Genomic DNA, 21,617 nt, shown 5'->3' with positions numbered 1-21,617 from the left:
ACCTCTGGGCTAGTAGCTTTTGACCTTTGACTAGTAAAACAGTGATATTTTTCAGTGTATATATATATATATATTTGCGCGCGCACACAGTATTTATCCCTGGGCTGCTATTGAATTGGTCAGTATTGCTTCAGACCTGAGAAAGAAAGGAATACTGTGTGTGTGTGTGTGTATGTATATGTATATACACACAAACACACACACACACACAGTGGAGTGTTTAAACAGTGCTCTCAAGTATAAGATGTAATGCCATAAGTCAGAGGAATATGGAAAGCAGTTTAAAAAAAAAATACAGAACAGCAGCATAGTGTAGTATGATAACCACTTTGTTATATCAATGTGAGATTATTAGTGCTCACCTGGTGAATCCACATCAGTGTGAGGTATATAATATGCTTGGTTGGGATGTTATATCCCCACTGTGTTAAAGATGAAGTACTTTGTACCCAATTAAGAACCGATGAGACTATACTTAGTAGTTGGTATAGTTAAAAACCAATTATGGTTTAAAAAATGCTAAAAATTCCAGTTAAATTATCCAGTTATTAAAACTCCAGAGTTGTTAAGCTCAAAAACGAAATGACACAACAATAGTATGTCTGGTGATAACCAGCTCAGCCTCCACAACACTCATATGATACACAGTTCAAAGTGGATTACCCTCTGACGAGGTTAGTCACTGGGGTAATATCTTGTTATAAAGGGGGTAAGTACTAGGGATGGTCAAATGTTTCTTAAAATTCAAAACAAATTTTGATACATTCGTTAGTTCGAATTTCGAATGTTTATATAACATTCTAACATTCTATTTTTGAATTTTCGTTTTTGAATTTTTCAATAAAATTCGAAAATATTTGTTCGAATAATAGAATGTTTAGCTATCTATTCATTCAATTTCGAAATGCAATATTCGAATTTGAATGTGACATTCAAATTCGAAATAGTATTTCTAGTCTAAAACTGTGTTTAATAAATGTGATATTCGAATGCTACATTTGAATTTGAAATAGTATTTCTAGTCTAATACTGTGTTTTTTAAATGTAATATTCAAATTCGAATGTGATATTCGATTTCAAAATAGTATTTCTAGTCTAATACTGTGTTTTATAAATGTAATATTCAAATTCGAATGTGATATTCGATTCAAATGTGACATTCGAATTCGAAATAGTGTTTCTAGTCTACAATTGTGTTTTATAAATGTAATACTCGAAATCATAAGTGACATTCGAATTCGAAAGTGACATTCGAAAACTGTAAATAACATTCGAAAATCGAATTTTTAAGAATATTCGTTCTTATCAATATTCTATTATGTAAATCGAATTTCAACAATAACATTCGTTCTAACATTTGAATTTGAATATAAACACATTTGCCCACCCCTAGTAAGTACACTATTTTGTCTGAGGACGGGGTAATGCCCGTCCGAAAGCTTGTCTACTTTTAAAATGTATAGTTAGTCCAATAAAAAAGTATCATTGCTCAATGCAATACTCGCTATGACGAGTCCACGGATTTCATCCTTACTTATGGGATTACGCCTCCTGGTCAGCAGGAGGAGGCAAAGAGCACCACAGCAGAGCTGTATATATAGCTCCTCCCTTCCCTCCCACTCCAGTCATTCGACCGAAGTTAGGAAGAGAAAGGAAAAGCCAAGGTGCAGAGGTGACTGAAGTTTAACAAAAATAATGACCTGTCTATGAAAATGACAGGGTGGGCCGTGGACTCGTCATATCGTAAAAAAAATAAATTTATCAGGTAAGCATAAATTTCCTTTTCTTTTACAAGATATGACGAGTCCACAGATTTCATCCTTACTTATGGGATACAATACCAAAGCTATAGGACACGGATGAAAGGGAGGGACAAGACAGGAACCTAAACGGAAGGCACCACTGCTTGAAGAACCTTTCTCCCAAAAACAGCCTCGGACGAGGCAAAAGTATCAAATTTGGAAAAAATGTGAAGAGAAGACCAAGTTGCAGCCTTGCAAATCTGTTCAACAGAAGCATCGTTTTTAAATGCCCATGAGGAAGCCACAGCTCTAGTGAAATGAGCCGTAATTCTTTTAGGAGGTTACTGTCCAGCAGACTCATATGCCAACCGGATGATACTCTTCAACCAAAAAGAAAGAGAGGTAGCCGTAGCTTTCTGACCCCTACGTTTTCCAGAAAAAAACAACAAATAATGAAGATGATTGACGAAAATCTTTAGTCGCCTGCAAGTAAAACTTCAAGGCACGAACCACGTCCAAATTATGTAACAGTCGCTCCTTCTTAGAAGAAGGATTATGACAAAGAAGGAACAACAATTTCCTGATTAATATTCTTATTAGAAACAACCTTAGGAAGAAAACCAGGGTTGGAACGCAACACTACCTTATCTGCATGGAAAATAAGATAAGGAGAATCACATTGTAATGCCGAAAGCTCAGAAACTCTGCGAGCAGAAGAAATAGCAACCAAAAATAAAACTTTCCAAGATAATAACTTAATATCTATGAAATGCATAGGTTCAAACGGAACCCCTTGAAGAACATTAAGAACTAAATTCAAACTCCAAGGAGGAGCAATTGGTCTAAACACAGGCTTGATTCTAGTCAGAGCCTGACAAAAAGATTGAACATCTGGAACATCTGCCACACATTTATGTAGCAAAATAGAAAAAGCAGAAATCATCCCCTTTAAGGAACTTGCTGACAACAACCCTTTCTCCAAACCATCTTAGAGAAAAGATAAAATCCTGGGAATCCAAACCCTACTCCATGAGTAGCCCTTGGATTTGCACCAATAAAGATATTTACGCCATATCTTATGGTAAATCTTTCTAGTAACAGGCTTATGTGCCTGAATCAAGGTATCAATGACCGAATCAGAGAACCCTCGCTTAGATAAAATCAAGCGTTCAATCTCCAAGCAGTCAGCTGCAGAGAAACTAGATTTGGATGATGGAAAGGCCCCTGAATGAGAAGGTCCTGCCTCAATGGAAGCTTCCACGGTGGCAAAGAGGACATGTCCACCAGACCGGCATACCAAGTCCTGCAAGGCCACGCAGGAGCGATGAGAATCACTGAAGCCCTCTCCTGTTTGATCCGAGCAATCACTCGGGGAAGGAGAGCAAACGATGGAAACACATAAGCTAGGTTGAACGACCAAGGCACTGCCAAGGCATCTATCAGTTCGAAAAAATGGACATATCCCAATGAAGGGATATAAAAGAGCGCTGATGTTTAAAAAAGAAAAACAATATTCAATATAAAACAAGGTAATACACTTTAAATATAGATCAAATCTACCGTATTAGTCCTGTTTAATTTCCATAAGCTGGTGGTAAATTGAAGAGATAAAAGGTATCCTCCTAATAAGGTAGGGTGAGTCAGGCTGCTCCTCTTGATCCCAGAGAGTGTGGAACAACTGTTAAAATAAAGAGTAGAGAGAGGGCGCCACAATAGCGTGATACCGTCTGGAATGCAGGTACAGATAAAAGTATTATGTTTACCAAATAGTGTGGCACTGTGCGGTGACCAGTGCAAAAGAGCAGGCTAGCACTTATCAGTGGCTAGTACACTGTGGAAGCCAAGCTCCAAAGCCTTTGGAGCTTGGCTTCCACAGTGTACTAGCCACTGATAAGTGCTAGCCTGCTCTTTTGCACTGGTCACAGCACACTGCCACACTATTTGGTAAGCATAATACTTACTTTTATCTGTACCTGCATTCCAGACGGTATCACGCTATTGTGGCGCCCTCTCTCTACTCTTTATCTATCAGTTCGGCCTGAGGATCCCTGGACCTGGATCCGTATCTCGGGAGCTTGGCATTCTGACGAGACGCCATCAGATCCAATTCCGGTCTGCCCCACTTGAGAATCAGGGTGGCAAAGACCTCCGGATGGAGTTCCCATTCCCCAGGATGAAACGTCTGTCTGCTCAAAAAATCCGCCTCCCACTTGTCCACTCCTGGGATGTAGATTGCTGACAGATAACAAGAGTGAGCCTCCGCCCACCGAATTATCTTGGATACTTCTGTCATCGCTAAGGAACTCCTTTTTCCTCCCTGATGATTGATGTATGCCACAGTCGTGATGTTGTCCGACTGGAATTAGATGAATTTGGCCCGAAGCCAACTGAGGCCAAGTCTGAAGCGCGTTGAATATTGCTCTCAATTTCAGAATATTGATTGGAAGTAGAGACTCTGACCGAGTCCACACACCCTGAGCCTTCCGGGAATTCCAGACTGCGCCCCATCCTAGTAAACTGGCGTCTGTTGTCACTATCACCCATGAGGGTCTGCGGAAGCACGTCCCTTGAGACAGATGATCTGGCGACAACCACCAAAGAAGAGAGTCTCTTGTCTCCTGATCCAGATTTATCTGAGGAGACAAATTTGCATAATCTCCATTCCACTGTCTGAGCATGCTCAGTTGTAGAGGTCTGAGATGAAAACAAGCAAACGGAATGATGTTCATTGCCGCCACCATCAATCCAATTACCTCCATGCACTGAGCCACTGATGGCCAAGGATTGGACTGAAGGGATCAGCATGTGTTCAGAATCTTTAATTTTCTGACTTCCGTCAAGAAGATTTTCATGGACATAGAGTCTATCAGAGTTCTCAGGAAAGGAACCCTTGTCTGTGGGATTAGTGAACTCTTCTCCAGGTTCACCTTCCACCCGTGAGTCCTTAGAAAAGACAGAACCATGTCTGTATGAGATTTTGTCAGTTGATATGACGACGCCTGGATCAGAATATCGTCCAGGTAAGGTGCCACTGAAATGCCCTGCGGCCTGAGAACCGCCAGCAGAGACCCTAGAACCTTTGTGAAGATCCTGGGTGCCGTGGCCAGCCCAAAAGGAAGAGCCACAAACTGAAAATGTTTGTCCATGAAGGCAAACCTTAGAAACTGGTAATGATCTCTGTGGATAGGAATGTGAAGATATGCATCCTTTAAGTCCACGGTAGTCATATATTGACCCTCCTGGAACAATGGAAGAATTGTCTGAATCGTCTCCATCTTTAAGGACGGGACTCTGAGAAACTTGTTTAGACTCTTGAGATCTAAAATGGGTCTGAACGTTCCCTCTTTTTTGGGAACCACAAAAAGATTTGAGTAAAACCTCTGCCCCTGTATTGGAACGGGGCGAATTACTCCCATAATGGAGAGGTCTTTTACACAACATAAGAACGCCTCTCTTTTTATCTGGTCTACAGACAATCGTGAAAGAAGAAACCTTCCCCTTGGGAGGGAATTTTTTAACTCCAGCTGATACCCCTGGGACATGATATCTAGTGTCCAGGGATCCTGAACGTCTCTTATCCAAGCCTGGACAAAGAGAGAAAGTCTGCCCCTAATAGATCCGGTCCCGGATCGGGGGCCGCCCCTTCATGCTGTCTTGGGAGCAGCAGCAGGCTTTTTGGGTTGTTTACCCTTATTCCAAGCCTGGTTGGGTCTCCCTTCCTTCCTGTTTAGTGGAAGAGGAGGAGGGGACTCCCTTGAAATTTCAAAAAGAACGAAAATTACTCTGTCTACCCCTCTGCTTAGAAGTTTTATCCTGAGGTAGGAGATGGCCCTTACCTCCTGTAATGTCAAAAATAATCTCTTTCAAGTCAGGCCCGAATAGAGTCTTCCCCTTGAAAGGAATAGACAAAAGTTTGGATTTAGAGGACACATCTGCAGACCAAGACTTTAACCATAAGGCTCTGCGTGCTAGAATGGCAAAAACAGAATTTATGTTTACCTGATAAATTACTTTCTCCAACGGTGTGTCCGGTCCACGGCGTCATCCTTACTTGTGGGATATTCTCTTCCCCAACAGGAAATGGCAAAGAGCCCAGCAAAGCTGGTCACATGATCCCTCCTAGGCTCCGCCTACCCCAGTCATTCGACCGACGTTAAGGAGGAATATTTGCATAGGAGAAACCATATGGTACCGTGGTGACTGTAGTTAAAGAAAATAAAATATCAGACCTGATTAAAAAAACCAGGGCGGGCCGTGGACCGGACACACCGTTGGAGAAAGTAATTTATCAGGTAAACATAAATTCTGTTTTCTCCAACATAGGTGTGTCCGGTCCACGGCGTCATCCTTACTTGTGGGAACCAATACCAAAGCTTTAGGACACGGATGAAGGGAGGGAGCAAATCAGGTCACCTAAATGGAAGGCACCACGGCTTGCAAAACCTTTCTCCCAAAAATAGCCTCAGAAGAAGCAAAAGTATCAAACTTGTAAAATTTGGTAAAAGTGTGCAGTGAAGACCAAGTCGCTGCCCTACATATCTGATCAACAGAAGCCTCGTTCTTGAAGGCCCATGTGGAAGCCACAGCCCTAGTGGAATGAGCTGTGATTCTTTCGGGAGGCTGCCGTCCTGCAGTCTCGTAAGCCAATCTGATGATGCTTTTAATCCAAAAGGAGAGAGAGGTAGAAGTTTCTTTTTGACCTCTCCTTTTACCGGAGTAAACAACAAACAAGGAAGATGTTTGTCTAAAATCCTTTGTAGCATCTAAATAGAATTTTAGAGCGCGAACAACATCCAAATTGTGCAACAAACGTTCCTTCTTTGAAACTGGTTTCGGACACAGAGAAGGTACGATAATCTCCTGGTTAATGTTTTTGTTAGAAACAACTTTTGGAAGAAAACCAGGTTTAGTACGTAAAACCACCTTATCTGCATGGAACACCAGATAAGGAGGAGAACACTGCAGAGCAGATAATTCTGAAACTCTTCTAGCAGAAGAAATTGCAACTAAAAACAAAACTTTCCAAGATAATAACTTAATATCAACGGAATGTAAGGGTTCAAACGGAACCCCCTGAAGAACTGAAAGAACTAAATTGAGACTCCAAGGAGGAGTCAAAGGTTTGTAAACAGGCTTAATTCTAACCAGAGCCTGAACAAAAGCTTGAACATCTGGCACAGCTGCCAGCTTTTTGTGAAGTAACACAGACAAGGCAGAAATCTGTCCCTTCAGGGAACTTGCAGATAATCCTTTTTCTAATCCGTCTTGAAGGAAGGAAAAAATCTTAGGAATCTTAACCTTGTCCCAAGGGAATCCTTTAGATTCACACCAACAGATATATTTTTTCCAAATCTTGTGGTAAATCTTTCTAGTTACAGGCTTTCTGGCCTGAACAAGAGTATCAATAACAGAATCTGAGAATCCTCGCTTCGATAGAATCAAGCGTTCAATCTCCAAGCAGTCAGCTGGAGTGAAACCGGATTCGGATGTTCGAACGGACCCTGAACAAGAAGGTCTCGTCTCAAAGGTAGCTTCCAAGGTGGAGCCGATGACATATTCACCAGATCTGCATACCAAGTCCTGCGTGGCCACGCAGGAGCTATCAAGATCACCGACGCCCTCTCCTGATTGATCCTGGCTACCAGCCTGGGGATGAGAGGAAACGGCGGGAACACATAAGCTAGTTTGAAGGTCCAAGGTGCTACTAGTGCATCCACTAGAGCCGCCTTGGGATCCCTGGATCTGGACCCGTAGCAAGGAACTTTGCAGTTCTGACGAGAGGCCATTAGATCCATGTCTGGAATGCCCCACCGCTGGGTGACTTGGGCAAAGATTTCCGGATGGAGTTCCCACTCCCCCGGATGCAATGTCTGACGACTCAGAAAATCCGCTTCCCAATTTTCCACTCCTGGGATGTGGATAGCAGACAGGTGGCAGGAGTGAGACTCCGCCCATAGAATGATTTTGGTCACTTCTTCCATCGCTAGGGAACTCCTTGTTCCCCCCTGATGGTTGATGTACGCAACAGTCGTCATGTTGTCTGATTGAAACCGTATGAACTTGGTCCTCGCTAGCTGAGGCCAAGCCTTGAGAGCATTGAATATCGCTCTCAGCTCCAGAATATTTATCGGTAGAAGAGATTCTTCCCGAGACCAAAGACCCTGAGCTTTCAGGGATCCCCAGACCGCGCCCCAGCCCATCAGACTGGCGTCGGTCGTGACAATGACCCACTCTGGTCTGCGGAACGTCATCCCTTGTGACAGATTGTCCAGGGACAGCCACCAACGGAGTGAGTCTCTGGTCCTCTGATTTACTTGTATCATCGGAGACAAGTCTGTATAGTCCCCATTCCACTGACTGAGCATGCACAGTTGTAATGGTCTTAGATGAATGCGCGCAAAAGGAACTATGTCCATTGCCGCTACCATCAACCCGATCACTTCCATGCACTGAGCTATGGAAGGAAGAGGAACGGAATGAAGTATCCGACAAGAGTCTAGAAGTTTTGTTTTTCTGGCCTCTGTTAGAAAGATCCTCATTTCTAAGGAGTCTATAATTGTTCCCAAGAAGGGAACCCTTGTTGACGGGGATAGAGAACTCTTTTCCACGTTCACTTTCCAGCCGTGAGATCTGAGAAAGGCCAGGACGATGTCCGTGTGAGCCTTTGCTTGAGGAAGGGACGACGCTTGAATCAGAATGTCGTCCAGGTAAGGTACTACTGCAATGCCCCTTGGTCTTAGCACCGCTAGAAGGGACCCTAGTACCTTTGTGAAAATCCTTGGAGCAGTGGCTAATCCGAAAGGAAGCGCCACGAACTGGTAATGTTTGTCCAGGAATGCGAACCTTAGGAACCGATGATGTTCCTTGTGGATAGGAATATGTAGATACGCATCCTTTAAATCCACCGTGGTCATGAATTGACCTTCCTGGATGGAAGGAAGAATAGTTCGAATGGTTTCCATCTTGAACGATGGAACCTTGAGAAACTTGTTTAAGATCTTGAGATCTAAGATTGGTCTGAACGTTCCCTCTTTTTTGGGAACTATGAACAGATTGGAGTAGAACCCTATCCCTTGTTCTCTTAGTGGAACAGGATGAATCACTCCCATTTTTAACAGGTCTTCTACACAATGTAAGAACGCCTGTCTTTTTATGTGGTCTGAAGACAACTGAGACCTGTGGAACCTCCCCCTTGGGGGAAGTCCCTTGAATTCCAGAAGATAACCCTGGGAGACTATTTCTAGCGCCCAAGGATCCAGAACATCTCTTGCCCAAGCCTGAGCGAAGAGAGAGAGTCTGCCCCCCACCAGATCCGGTCCCGGATCGGGGGCCAATATTTCATGCTGTCTTGGTAGCAGTGGCAGGTTTCTTGGCCTGCTTTCCCTTATTCCAGCCTTGCATTGGTCTCCAAGCTGGCTTGGCTTGAGAAGTATTACCCTCTTGCTTAGAGGACGTAGCACTTTGGGCTGGTCCGTTTTTACGAAAGGGACGAAAATTAGGTCTATTTTTCGCCTTGAAAGGCCGATCCTGAGGAAGGGCGTGGCCCTTACCCCCAGTGATATCAGAGATAATCTCTTTCAAGTCAGGGCCAAACAGCGTTTTCCCCTTGAAAGGAATGTTTAGTAGCTTGTTCTTGGAAGACGCATCAGCCGACCAAGATTTCAACCAAAGCGCTCTGCGCGCCACAATAGCAAACCCAGAATTCTTAGCCGCTAACCTAGCCAATTGCAAAGTGGCGTCTAGGGTGAAAGAATTAGCCAATTTGAGAGCATTGATTCTGTCCATAATCTCCTCATAAGGAGGAGAATCACTATCGAGCGCCTTTATCAGCTCATCAAACCAGAAACATGCGGCTGTAGTGACAGGGACAATGCATGAAATTGGTTGTAGAAGGTAACCCTGCTGAACAAACATCTTTTTAAGCAAACCTTCTAATTTTTTATCCATAGGATCTTTGAAAGCACAACTATCCTCTATGGGTATAGTGGTGCGTTTGTTTAAAGTAGAAACCGCTCCCTCGACCTTGGGGACTGTCTGCCATAAGTCCTTTCTGGGGTCGACCATAGGAAACAATTTTTTAAATATGGGGGGAGGGACGAAAGGAATACCGGGCCTTTCCCATTCTTTATTAACAATGTCCGCCACCCGCTTGGGTATAGGAAAAGCTTCTGGGAGCCCCGGCACCTCTAGGAACTTGTCCATTTTACATAGTTTCTCTGGGATGACCAACTTTTCACAATCATCCAGAGTGGATAATACCTCCTTAAGCAGAATGCGGAGATGTTCCAACTTAAATTTAAATGCAATTACATCAGGTTCAGCCTGTTGAGAAATGTTCCCTGAATCAGTAATTTCTCCCTCAGACAAAACCTCCCTGGCCCCCTCAGATTGGGTTAGGGGCCCTTCAGAGATATTAATATCAGCGTCGTCATGCTCTTCAGTAACTAAAACAGAGCAGCCACGCTTACGCTGACAAGGGTTCATTTTGGCTAAAATGTTTTTGACAGAATTATCCATTACAGCCGTTAATTGTTGCATAGTAAGGAGTATTGGCGCACTAGATGTACTAGGGGCCTCCTGAGTGGGCAAGACTCGTGTAGACGAAGGAGGGAATGATGCAGTACCATGCTTACTCCCCTCACTTGAGGAATCATCTTGGGCATCATTGTCATTATCACATAAATCACATTTATTTAAATGAACAGGAATTCTGGCTTCCCCACATTCAGAACACAGTCTATCTGGTAGTTCAGACATGTTAAACAGGCATAAACTTGATAATAAAGTACAAAAAACGTTTTAAAATAAAACCGTTACTGTCACTTTAAATTTTAAACTGAACACACTTTATTACTGCAATTGCGAAAAAACATGAAGGAATTGTACAAAATTCACCAAATTTTCACCACAGTGTCTTAAAGCCTTAAAAGTATTGCACACCAAATTTGGAAGCTTTAACCCTTAAAATAACGGAACCGGAGCCGTTTTAACACTTTAACCCCTTTACAGTCCCTGGTATCTGCTTTGCTGAGACCCAACCAAACCCAAAGGGGAATACGATACCAAATGACGCCTTCAGAAAGTCTTTTCTAAGTATCAGAGCTCCTCTCACATGCGACTGCATGCCATGCTTCTCAAAAACAAGTGCGCCACACCGGCGCGAAAATGAGGCTCTGCTTATGCTTTGGGAAAGCCCCTAAGAAATAAGGTGTCTAATACAGTGCCTGCCGATATTATAATATCAATATACCCAGATAAAATGATTCCTCAAGGCTAAATATGTGTTAATAATGAATCGATTTAGCCCAGAAAAGTCTACAGTCTTAATAAGCCCTTGTGAAGCCCTTATTTACCATCGTAATAAACATGGCTTACCGGATCCCATAGGGAAAATGACAGCTTCCAGCATTACATCGTCTTGTTAGAATGTGTCATACCTCAAGCAGCAAGAGACTGCACACTGTTCCCCCAACTGAAGTTAATTGCTCTCAACAGTCCTGTGTGGAACAGCCATGGATTTTAGTTACGGTTGCTAAAATCATTTTCCTCATACAAACAGAAATCTTCATCTCTTTTCTGTTTCTGAGTAAATAGTACATACCAGCACTATTTCAAAATAACAAACTCTTGATTGAATAATAAAAACTACAGTTAAACACTAAAAAACTCTAAGCCATCTCCGTGGAGATGTTGCCTGTACAACGGCAAAGAGAATGACTGGGGTAGGCGGAGCCTAGGAGGGATCATGTGACCAGCTTTGCTGGGCTCTTTGCCATTTCCTGTTGGGGAAGAGAATATCCCACAAGTAAGGATGACGCCGTGGACCGGACACACCTATGTTGGAGAAACCTGCATTCTTAGCCGCCAACTTTGCAATCTGAAAAGCGGCGTCTGTGACAAAGGATTTAGCCAACTTTAGGGCCTTAATCCTATCCATTATTTCCTCTAAAGAAGTCTCAGTCTTCAGAGATTCTTCCAAGGCATCAAACCAAAAGGCAGCCGCAGTTGTAACTGGTACAATACAGGCCATCGGTTGTAAGAGAAAACCTTGATGAACAAATGGCTTTTTTAGAAGACCCTCCAACTTTTTATCCCTAGGGTCTTTGAAAGCACAACTGTCTTCAATAGGGATAGTTGTATGCTTAGCTAAGGTAGAAATAGCTCCCTCCACCTTAGGGACCGTTTGCCAAGAATCCCGCACGGTGTCAGCTATAGGGTACATTTTCTTGAACATAGGGGAAGGGGAGAACGGGATACCCGGCCTTTCCCATTCCCGAGTAACAATCTCCAAAATTCTCTTAGGAACCGGAAAAGTATCTGAATAAGCAGGGACTTCCAGATATCTGTCTATCTTACACAATTTCTCTGGAGGAATCACAATAGAGTCACAATCATCCAGAGTCACTAAAACCTCCTGAAGTAACAGGCGGAGGTGTTCAAGCTTAAATCTAAAGGACATGACGTCCGAATCTTTCTGGGGCAATGCACTACCTGAGTCAGACAGTTCCCCCTCAGACAGGATCTCCTTACCCCCCAATTCAGAGGACTGGGATGGTACATCAGAGATAGCCATCAAAGCACCAGAAGTTACAGGGACCCCTTGAGCTTCTGCCCTGCTACGTTTGCCTTGCAACACTGGCAACTTAGACAAAACCTCTGTGAGGGTAGATGACATTACTGCAGCCATATCCTGCAAAGTGAAAGAAGCAGACGCCGTAGAAGAACATGGCGTAGCTTGTGCGGACGTTAAAAGCTGTGACGCTTGGGGAGAAGATTGAGGCATACCCTGAATCTCATTGGTTTGAGAACAATCTTTAGACATATCTTTATTAAAAAATATTTTCTCTTTACATTGTAAGGCTCTCTCAACACAATTGTCACATAGTGTGACAAGGGGTTCCACAATGGCATCCAAACACATAGGACACATATTTTGTTCAAGGTCATCCATGATAACCTGAACAAAAAACAATCTTGGTCAAATCCGTTTAAAAAAAATAAAAATTGTACTGTACCTTTAAGAAAAAACGATCAGCAACTTATTTGAGTTGTAACCTTATTTGCAATCCGAAATAAGCACTAAGGCAGAGGGTTAATTACTCATGTGCACCAAATTTGTAAAGTATAGTATGCTTTTACTTTTGAAAAGGTCTTTATTATTTTTGTAACACCCAGTCACCCTGCCTCCTGAACAACCAAACATCGCCACACTGCAGACCTAAGTCACTTGAAATCCCACAACTGCACTTAGGAACCAATGCGATGCAGCCACCAGAGAAGGGATAGATGCGCTGTCAGAGCGTGCAAAAGTAAACCCTGCCCATCGTGGGCGTAACCACAAGTAAAAATTTTACCGCAAAATGCCGACACATATATATCAGCGCCTCAGGCAACTGGACTAATAACAGTGACTACCTGCTTTCAGAATAGCCATCCCCAAAACCGGACCCTTAAACACAAACATCCCCAGCGTCAGCCAGCCCATTGTACAGTGACTCCCTGCACACACACATCTCCCAGTGCCTCTAGATCACAAATCCATGCTAGAGTGTCTGGTGCATACTCTAAGTTAACTCCAGTCTGTCTCTCCTACTCTCTGGTAACTAAGACCGGCCACTTACACATACCCCAGTGCTCTTAGGAAAAACAACACTGCCCTAATGTCTGGGGAAAGTATAAAGGGAAACTCCCAATATATAATCTGATCAGTACAGTTAGTCTGAGAAACCCAGAATAAAAACTGCACTTACCTCTATGCTGATGGTATAGCATGATTACTTCACAGTATCAAGAGGTCCAATCTTCCTCCTGAGGCCCTGTGAAAAAGCAGGGTCTTGGTTACAACTTCACAAGACCATATACAGATAATGCAGCACAAATATGGGAGGCGCAGCGATACAGAATAGTTTAGAAGACTATTCAGAAGCTGCTCTGTAATAAAAACAGCACACATCGGTACCGTTTGAAAATAAAAAACTCTTGATTGCAAAATCTAAACTAACACCTCACTTTACCTCTTCCTATCACTAACACAGGCAAAGAGAATGACTGGAGTGGGAAGGAAGGGAGGAGCTATATATACAGCTCTGCTGTGGTGCTCTTTGCCTCCTCCTGCTGACCAGGAGGCGTAATCCCATAAGTAAGGATGAAATCCATGGACTCGTCATATCTTGTAAAAGAAATCAAATTCTTTATTAGTTTTGTCCAGGACCAGTGGAAATTTCAAGTTCTGATAGATATAAATTATATATAAATGTCACTTTAAAGTGGTTCTTTATTTTCCGATTTCGATTACATATTGAAAATAATAAAAAAATTATTCTGGAGTATATTTATTTATTAAATCTAAAGGATGTCATAAGGGACAAAGTATATTTGAAAGAACTATGATAATTTATTTTCTCTGTTTCAAAATGGCAAACATTTTGTGTTCCCCTACCTTCTTACAAAAACTACTGAAACAGCAATAGGCGCTTGACAAAGAATAGCCATTAAATTTGTTTTTAAACATATTCTGAGGGACAATACAGTATAGGAATATTTTAACCATAGAACTAACCCATTTCAAGATACTCGTAGAACAGTCCAAGACCTCCAAACGTCTGCATGTCGTAGTCTTGCTCCCACCGGCTGTAGAGGTTTTCTGGGTTATTTCTAGCTTTCCTTCGACCCCACCAATTCCATATCCATCTGTAAAATTTGCAAAACATAGCATTAAGGAGTATATAACCGACTTCAAGCCTCAGTTCCATCTATGGCATTTTAGCAACGGTTTTGATCTTGATGACGGTGAGTCAAATATAGAACTCTAACTCTAGATACCGAGCTAAACAGTAAAACAATTTAAAGACGGATGGGCAAATGGCAAAAGAAAACAATAACAAAACAATCTGTTCTAAACCGAAGGTTAAATGTCTGTTGAGCATTTGACATTTGTTTTTGCAAATAAATACAATCATATCCCTTAATAAATAGAATGCTATTAATATTCTAGTCTCAGCATTCAAATGTTGATTCCCACTTTCATTCATCAAAGTTTAGAAAGCAGCCAGTTTGCTTAAAAACATACCTCTCTTCTTTGCACAGCTAGAGCAGCTTCCGCCACCCAGAGACTCACTCTTCACATGTCATCAATGACTAATCCAGCTTCCTCCAATCAAGGCATGGCCTCAGGCAATGACTACCCTGGGGGGAAAGCCGTGATTGGAGGAAGCTGGATTAGTCATTGATGATGTGTGAAGAGAGGATCTCCGGGTGGGGGAAGCTGCTCTGGCTGTGCAAAGAACAAAGGTACGTTTTTAATCAAAACGGCTGCTTTGTAAACTTTGATGAATGAAAGTGCCCCTGTTTTTAATAGTATTTTTAAAAAACGGGCTTTCATTCATCAGTTTACCTTCACTTTAAAGTGCTCTGTGAACAACTACTGTCAGCTGCACGTTGAAAAAAAACACCCAATCAGCTTCAACAGTGCTGATGTCACACTTTGCTTTACTGTATACTCATGAGATTTCACTAAAATCTCCCAAGATTTCATAGTAAAGTTCCTTTAAAAAAGCAGGGAAATAACATGACTGTGCCTGCACGTCAAATGCACAGCCCCCTTTGCTTGCTACAGGACTGCTCACTGGCTGCTTAAAGTCCCTTAACAATGGAATGTGGCTACTGAGGAAATTTTGAGGTAAATATATTCCCTTTTTTACAAAGAGATGTTCAGATGATGTTTTCTAGTCAGTTTTTACAGTTATACTGCATCACTGTCCCTTTAGCTCACTGATTTTTAAACCTGTCCTCTAATCTCCCTATCAGGCAACATTTTGAGGATATCTGAACTGGAGCACAGGTGAAATAATCAGCTGATAAGTAAACATGATTATTTTACCTGCTCTCATCCAAGGTAATCCTGAAAACCTGGCCTGTTGGGGATGCCAGAGGACAGGTTTGAAAACCATTGCTTTAGGTAAAAATTTTATGATATTCTAATACTTTTCATGCCAAAATTAAAAATATTAAACGTTACTGCTTAAGAGTTTTTCTAACAAACTTAAAACTACTTACGGAACAATGGCTTCTTGAATGTTGCCCCAGATCTGTTTTCCAGCCATAACGATTGTAAGCTGTGTGGTCAGTTCTATAAGACATCCAGCTGGATCGCACTGTAAAAGGACAGAAAAACATAATTAATGTAAGAACTTACCTGATAAATTAATTTATTTCATGGTGGTGAGGGTCCACGATCTAGTTACTGATGGGATATACATTCCTACCAGTAGGGGGCAAAGTTTCCCAAACCTCAAATGCCTATAAATACACCTCCCACCTCACTCATACCTCAGTTTAACGTATAGCCATGTAAGTGAGGTGTATAAGGAGTAAAAGCATAAAAAAAAAGAGGAACAGGATAAATAATGTGCTTTATACAAAAAAAGTCATAACCCCCAAAAAATGTGTGGCTCTCGTGGACTCTCTCCAACATTAAAGAAATTAATTTATCAGGTAAGTTCTTACATAAATTATGTTTTCTTTCATGTAGGTGGCGAGAGTCCACAAGCTAGTTATTGATGGGATATAATACCCAAGATGTGGAAGTCCACGAGTAACTATAGAGGGAGGGATCAAATAAAAACAGCCATTTCCGCTGAGGAATTAAATCCAAAAAAATTATTTAGTTTTCTTAAAAATTCAAACAACTGAAATCATAGGCACTAGAATCAAACTGAGGCAGCTGCCTGAAGGACCTTTCTACCAAAAGCTGCTTCCGAAGAAGAAAAAACATAAAAAAACAGAATTTATGTTTACCTGATAAATTACTTTCTCCAACGGTGTGTCCGGTCCACGGCGTCATCCTTACTTGTGGGATATTCTCTTCCCCAACAGGAAATGGCAAAGAGCCCAGCAAAGCTGGTCACATGATCCCTCCTAGGCTCCGCCTACCCCAGTCATTCGACCGACGTTAAGGAGGAATATTTGCATAGGAGAAACCATATGATACCGTGGTGACTGTAGTTAAAGAAAATAAATTATCAGACCTGATTAAAAAACCAGGGCGGGCCGTGGACCGGACACACCGTTGGAGAAAGTAATTTATCAGGTAAACATAAATTCTGTTTTCTCCAACATAGGTGTGTCCGGTCCACGGCGTCATCCTTACTTGTGGGAACCAATACCAAAGCTTTAGGACACGGATGAAGGGAGGGAGCAAATCAGGTCACCTAAATGGAAGGCACCACGGCTTGCAAAACCTTTCTCCCAAAAATAGCCTCAGAAGAAGCAAAAGTATCAAACGTGTAAAATTTGGTAAAAGTGTGCAGTGAAGACCAAGTCGCTGCCCTACATATCTGATCAACAGAAGCCTCGTTCTTGAAGGCCCATGTGGAAGCCACAGCCCTAGTGGAATGAGCTGTGATTCTTTCGGGAGGCTGCCGTCCGGCAGTCTCGTAAGCCAATCTGATGATGCTTTTAATCCAAAAAGAGAGAGAGGTAGAAGTTGCTTTTTGACCTCTCCTTTTACCTGAATAAACAACAAACAAGGAAGATGTTTGTCTAAAATCCTTTGTAGCATCTAAATAGAATTTTAGAGCGCGAACAACATCCAAATTGTGCAACAAACGTTCCTTCTTTGAAACTGGTTTCGGACACAGAGAAGGTACGATAATCTCCTGGTTAATGTTCTTGTTAGAAACAACTTTTGGAAGAAAACCAGGTTTAGTACGTAAAACCACCTTATCTGCATGGAACACCAGATAAGGAGGAGAACACTGCAGAGCAGATAACTCTGAAACTCTTCTAGCAGAAGAAATTGCAACCAAAAACAAAACTTTCCAAGATAATAACTTAATATCAACGGAATGCAAGGGTTCAAACGGAACCCCCTGAAGAACTGAAAGAACTAAGTTGAGACTCCAAGGAGGAGTCAAAGGTTTGTAAACAGGCTTGATTCTAACCAGAGCCTGAACAAAGGCTTGAACATCTGGCACAGCTGCCAGCTTTTTGTGAAGTAACACAGACAAGGCAGAAATCTGTCCCTTCAAGGAACTTGCAGATAATCCTTTTTCCAATCCTTCTTGAAGGAAGGATAGAATCTTAGGAATCTTAACCTTGTCCCAAGGGAATCCTTTAGATTCACACCAACAGATATATTTTTTCCAAATTTTGTGGTAAATTTTTCTAGTTACAGGCTTTCTGGCCTGAACAAGAGTATCAATAACAGAATCTGAGAACCCCCGCTTCGATAAAATCAAGCGTTCAATCTCCAAGCAGTCAGCTGGAGTGAGACCAGATTCGGATGTTCGAACGGACCTTGAACAAGAAGGTCTCGTCTCAAAGGTAGCTTCCATGGTGGAGCCGATGACATATTCACCAGATCTGCATACCAAGTCCTGCGTGACCACGCAGGAGCTATCAAGATCACCGACGCCCTCTCCTGATTGATCCTGGCTACCAGCCTGGGGATGAGAGGAAACGGCGGGAATACATAAGCTAGTTTGAAGGTCCAAGGTGCTACTAGTGCATCTACTAGAGTCGCCTTGGGATCCCTGGATCTGGACCCGTAGCAAGGAACTTTGAAGTTCTGACGAGAGGCCATCAGATCCATGTCTGGAATGCCCCACAGTTGAGTGATTTGGGCAAAGATTTCCGGATGGAGTTCCCACTCCCCCGGATGCAATGTCTGACGACTCAGAAAATCCGCTTCCCAATTTTCCACTCCTGGGATGTGGATTGCAGACAGGTGGCAGGAGTGAGTCTCCGCCCATTGAATGATTTTGGTCACTTCTTCCATCGCCAGGGAACTCCTTGTTCCCCCCTGATGGTTGATGTACGCAACAGTCGTCATGTTGTCTGATTGAAACCGTATGAACTTGGCCCTCGCTAGCTGAGGCCAAGCCTTGAGAGCATTGAATATCGCTCTCAGTTCCAGAATATTTATCGGTAGAAGAGATTCTTCCCGAGACCAAAGACCCTGAGCTTTCAGGGATCCCCAGACCGCGCCCCAGCCCATCAGACTGGCGTCGGTCGTGACAATGACCCACTCTGGTCTGCGGAAGGTCATCCCTTGTGACAGGTTGTCCAGGGACAGCCACCAACGGAGTGAGTCTCTGGTCCTCTGATTTACTTGTATCTTCGGAGACAAGTCTGTATAGTCCCCATTCCACTGACTGAGCATGCACAGTTGTAATGGTCTTAGATGAATGCGCGCAAAAGGAACTATGTCCATTGCCGCTACCATCAAACCTATCACTTCCATGCACTGCGCTATGGAAGGAAGAGGAACGGAATGAAGTATCCGACAAGAGTCTAGAAGTTTTGTTTTTCTGGCCTCTGTCAGAAAAATCCTCATTTCTAAGGAGTCTATTATTGTTCCCAAGAAGGGAACCCTTGTTGACGGAGATAGAGAACTCTTTTCCACGTTCACTTTCCATCCGTGAGATCTGAGAAAGGCCAGGACGATGTCCGTGTGAGCCTTTGCTTGAGGAAGGGACGACGCTTGAATCAGAATGTCGTCCAAGTAAGGTACTACAGCAATGCCCCTTGGTCTTAGCACCGCTAGAAGGGACCCTAGTACCTTTGTGAAAATCCTTGGAGCAGTGGCTAATCCGAAAGGAAGCGCCACGAACTGGTAATGCTTGTCCAGGAATGCGAACCTTAGGAACCGATGATGTTCCTTGTGGATAGGAATATGTAGATACGCATCCTTTAAATCCACCGTGGTCATGAATTGACCTTCCTGGATGGAAGGAAGAATTGTTCGAATGGTTTCCATTTTGAACGATGGAACCTTGAGAAACTTGTTTAAGATCTTGAGATCTAAGATTGGTCTGAACGTTCCCTCTTTTTTGGGAACTACGAACAGATTGGAGTAGAACCCCATCCCTTGTTCTCCTAATGGAACAGGATGAATCACTCCCATTTTTAACAGGTCTTCTACACAATGTAAGAATGCCTGCCTTTTTATGTGGTCTGAAGACAACTGAGACCTGTGGAACCTCCCCCTTGGGGGAAGCCCCTTGAATTCCAGAAGATAACCTTGGGAGACTATTTCTAGTGCCCAAGGATCCAGAACATCTCTTGCCCAAGCCTGAGCGAAGAGAGAGAGTCTGCCCCCCACCAGATCCGGTCCCGGATCGGGGGCAAACATTTCATGCTGTCTTGGTAGCAGTGGCAGGTTTCTTGGCCTGCTTTCCCTTGTTCCAGCCTTGCATTGGTCTCCAAGCTTGCTTGGCTTGAGAAGTATTACCCTCTTGCTTAGAGGACGTAGCACTTTGGGCTGGCCCGTTTCTACGAAAGGGACGAAAATTAGGTTTATTTTTGGCCTTGAAAGGCCGATCCTGAGGAAGGGCGTGGCCCTTACCCCCAGTGATATCAGAAATAATCTCTTTCAAGTCAGGGCCAAACAGCGTTTTCCCCTTGAAAGGAATGTTAAGTAGTTTGTTCTTGGAAGACGCATCAGCTGACCAAGATTTCAACCAAAGCGCTCTGCGCGCCACAATAGCAAACCCAGAATTCTTAGCCGCTAACCTAGCCAATTGCAAAGTGGTGTCTAGGGTGAAAGAATTAGCCAATTTGAGAGCACTGATTCTGTCCATAATCTCCTCATAAGGAGGAGAATCACTATCGACCGCCTTTACCAGCTCATCGAACCAGAAACACGCGGCTGTAGCGACAGGGACAATGCATGAAATTGGTTGTAGAAGGTAACCCTGCTGAACAAACATTTTTTTAAGTAAACCTTCTAATTTTTCATCCATAGGATCTTTGAAAGCACAACTATCTTCTATGGGTATAGTGGTGCGTTTGTTTAAAGTGGAAACCGCTCCCTCGACCTTGGGGACTGTCTGCCATAAGTCCTTTCTGGGGTCGACCATAGGAAACAATTTTTTAAATATGGGGGGAGGGACGAAAGGTATACCGGGCCTTTCCCATTCTTTATTTACAATGTCCGCCACCCGCTTGGGTATAGGAAAAGCTTCTGGGAGCCCCGGGACCTCTAGGAACTTGTCCATTTTACATAGTTTCTCTGGGATGACCAAATTGTCACAATCATCCAGAGTGGATAATACCTCCTTAAGCAGAGCGCGGAGATGTTCCAACTTAAATTTAAATGTAATCACATCAGGTTCAGCTTGTTGAGAAATTTTCCCTGAATCTGAAATTTCTCCCTCAGACAAAACCTCCCTGGCCCCATCAGACTGGTGTAGGGGCCTTTCAGAACCATTATCATCAGCGTCGTCATGCTCTTCAGTATCTAAAACAGAGCAGTCGCGCTTACGCTGATAAGTGGGCATTTTGGCTAAAATGTTTTTGATAGAATTATCCATTACAGCCGTTAATTGTTGCATAGTAAGGAGTATTGGCGCGCTAGATGTACTAGGGGCCTCCTGAGTGGGCAAGACTCGTGTAGACGAAGGAGGGAATGATGCAGTACCATGCTTACTCCCCTCACTTGAGGAATCATCTTGGGCATCATTGTCATTGTCACATAAATCACATTTATTTAAATGAGAAGGAACTCTGGCTTCCCCACATTCAGAACACAGTCTATCTGGTAGTTCAGACATGTTAAACAGGCATAAACTTGATAACAAAGTACAAAAAACGTTTTAAAATAAAACCGTTACTGTCACTTTAAATTTTAAACTGAACACACTTTATTACTGCAATTGCGAAAAAATATGAAGGAATTGTTCAAAATTCACCAAAATTTCACCACAGTGTCTTAAAGCCTTAAAAGTATTGCACACCAAATTTGGAAGCTTTAACCCTTAAAATAACGGAACCGGAGCCGTTTTTAACTTTAACCCCTTTACAGTCCCTGGTATCTGCTTTGCTGAGACCCAACCAAGCCCAAAGGGGAATACGATACCAAATGACGCCTTCAGA

General features: G+C 42.8%; 1 protein-coding gene across 9 annotated transcripts in view; it reads right to left on the bottom strand.

Annotated features, from left to right (window-relative positions):
* ANO5 (anoctamin 5) overlaps positions 1-21,617 on the bottom strand; it is a 599,368-nt gene that overhangs the window by 83,025 nt on the left and 494,726 nt on the right. For all 9 annotated transcript variants that reach the window (XM_053720371.1, XM_053720372.1, XM_053720374.1 and 6 more), the window contains 2 exons: positions 15,798-15,895; positions 14,302-14,432 (listed from right to left, as the gene is read on the bottom strand). In XM_053720371.1, the coding sequence (XP_053576346.1) occupies positions 14,302-14,432; positions 15,798-15,895 (229 nt within the window). The remainder of the gene's footprint in view (positions 1-14,301; positions 14,433-15,797; positions 15,896-21,617) is intronic.

The sequence above is a fragment of the Bombina bombina genome, chromosome 7, assembly GCF_027579735.1.
Source record: "Bombina bombina isolate aBomBom1 chromosome 7, aBomBom1.pri, whole genome shotgun sequence".
Classification (NCBI taxonomy): domain Eukaryota; kingdom Metazoa; phylum Chordata; class Amphibia; order Anura; family Bombinatoridae; genus Bombina; species Bombina bombina.
This window is presented reverse-complemented; position numbering and strand designations above follow the sequence as displayed.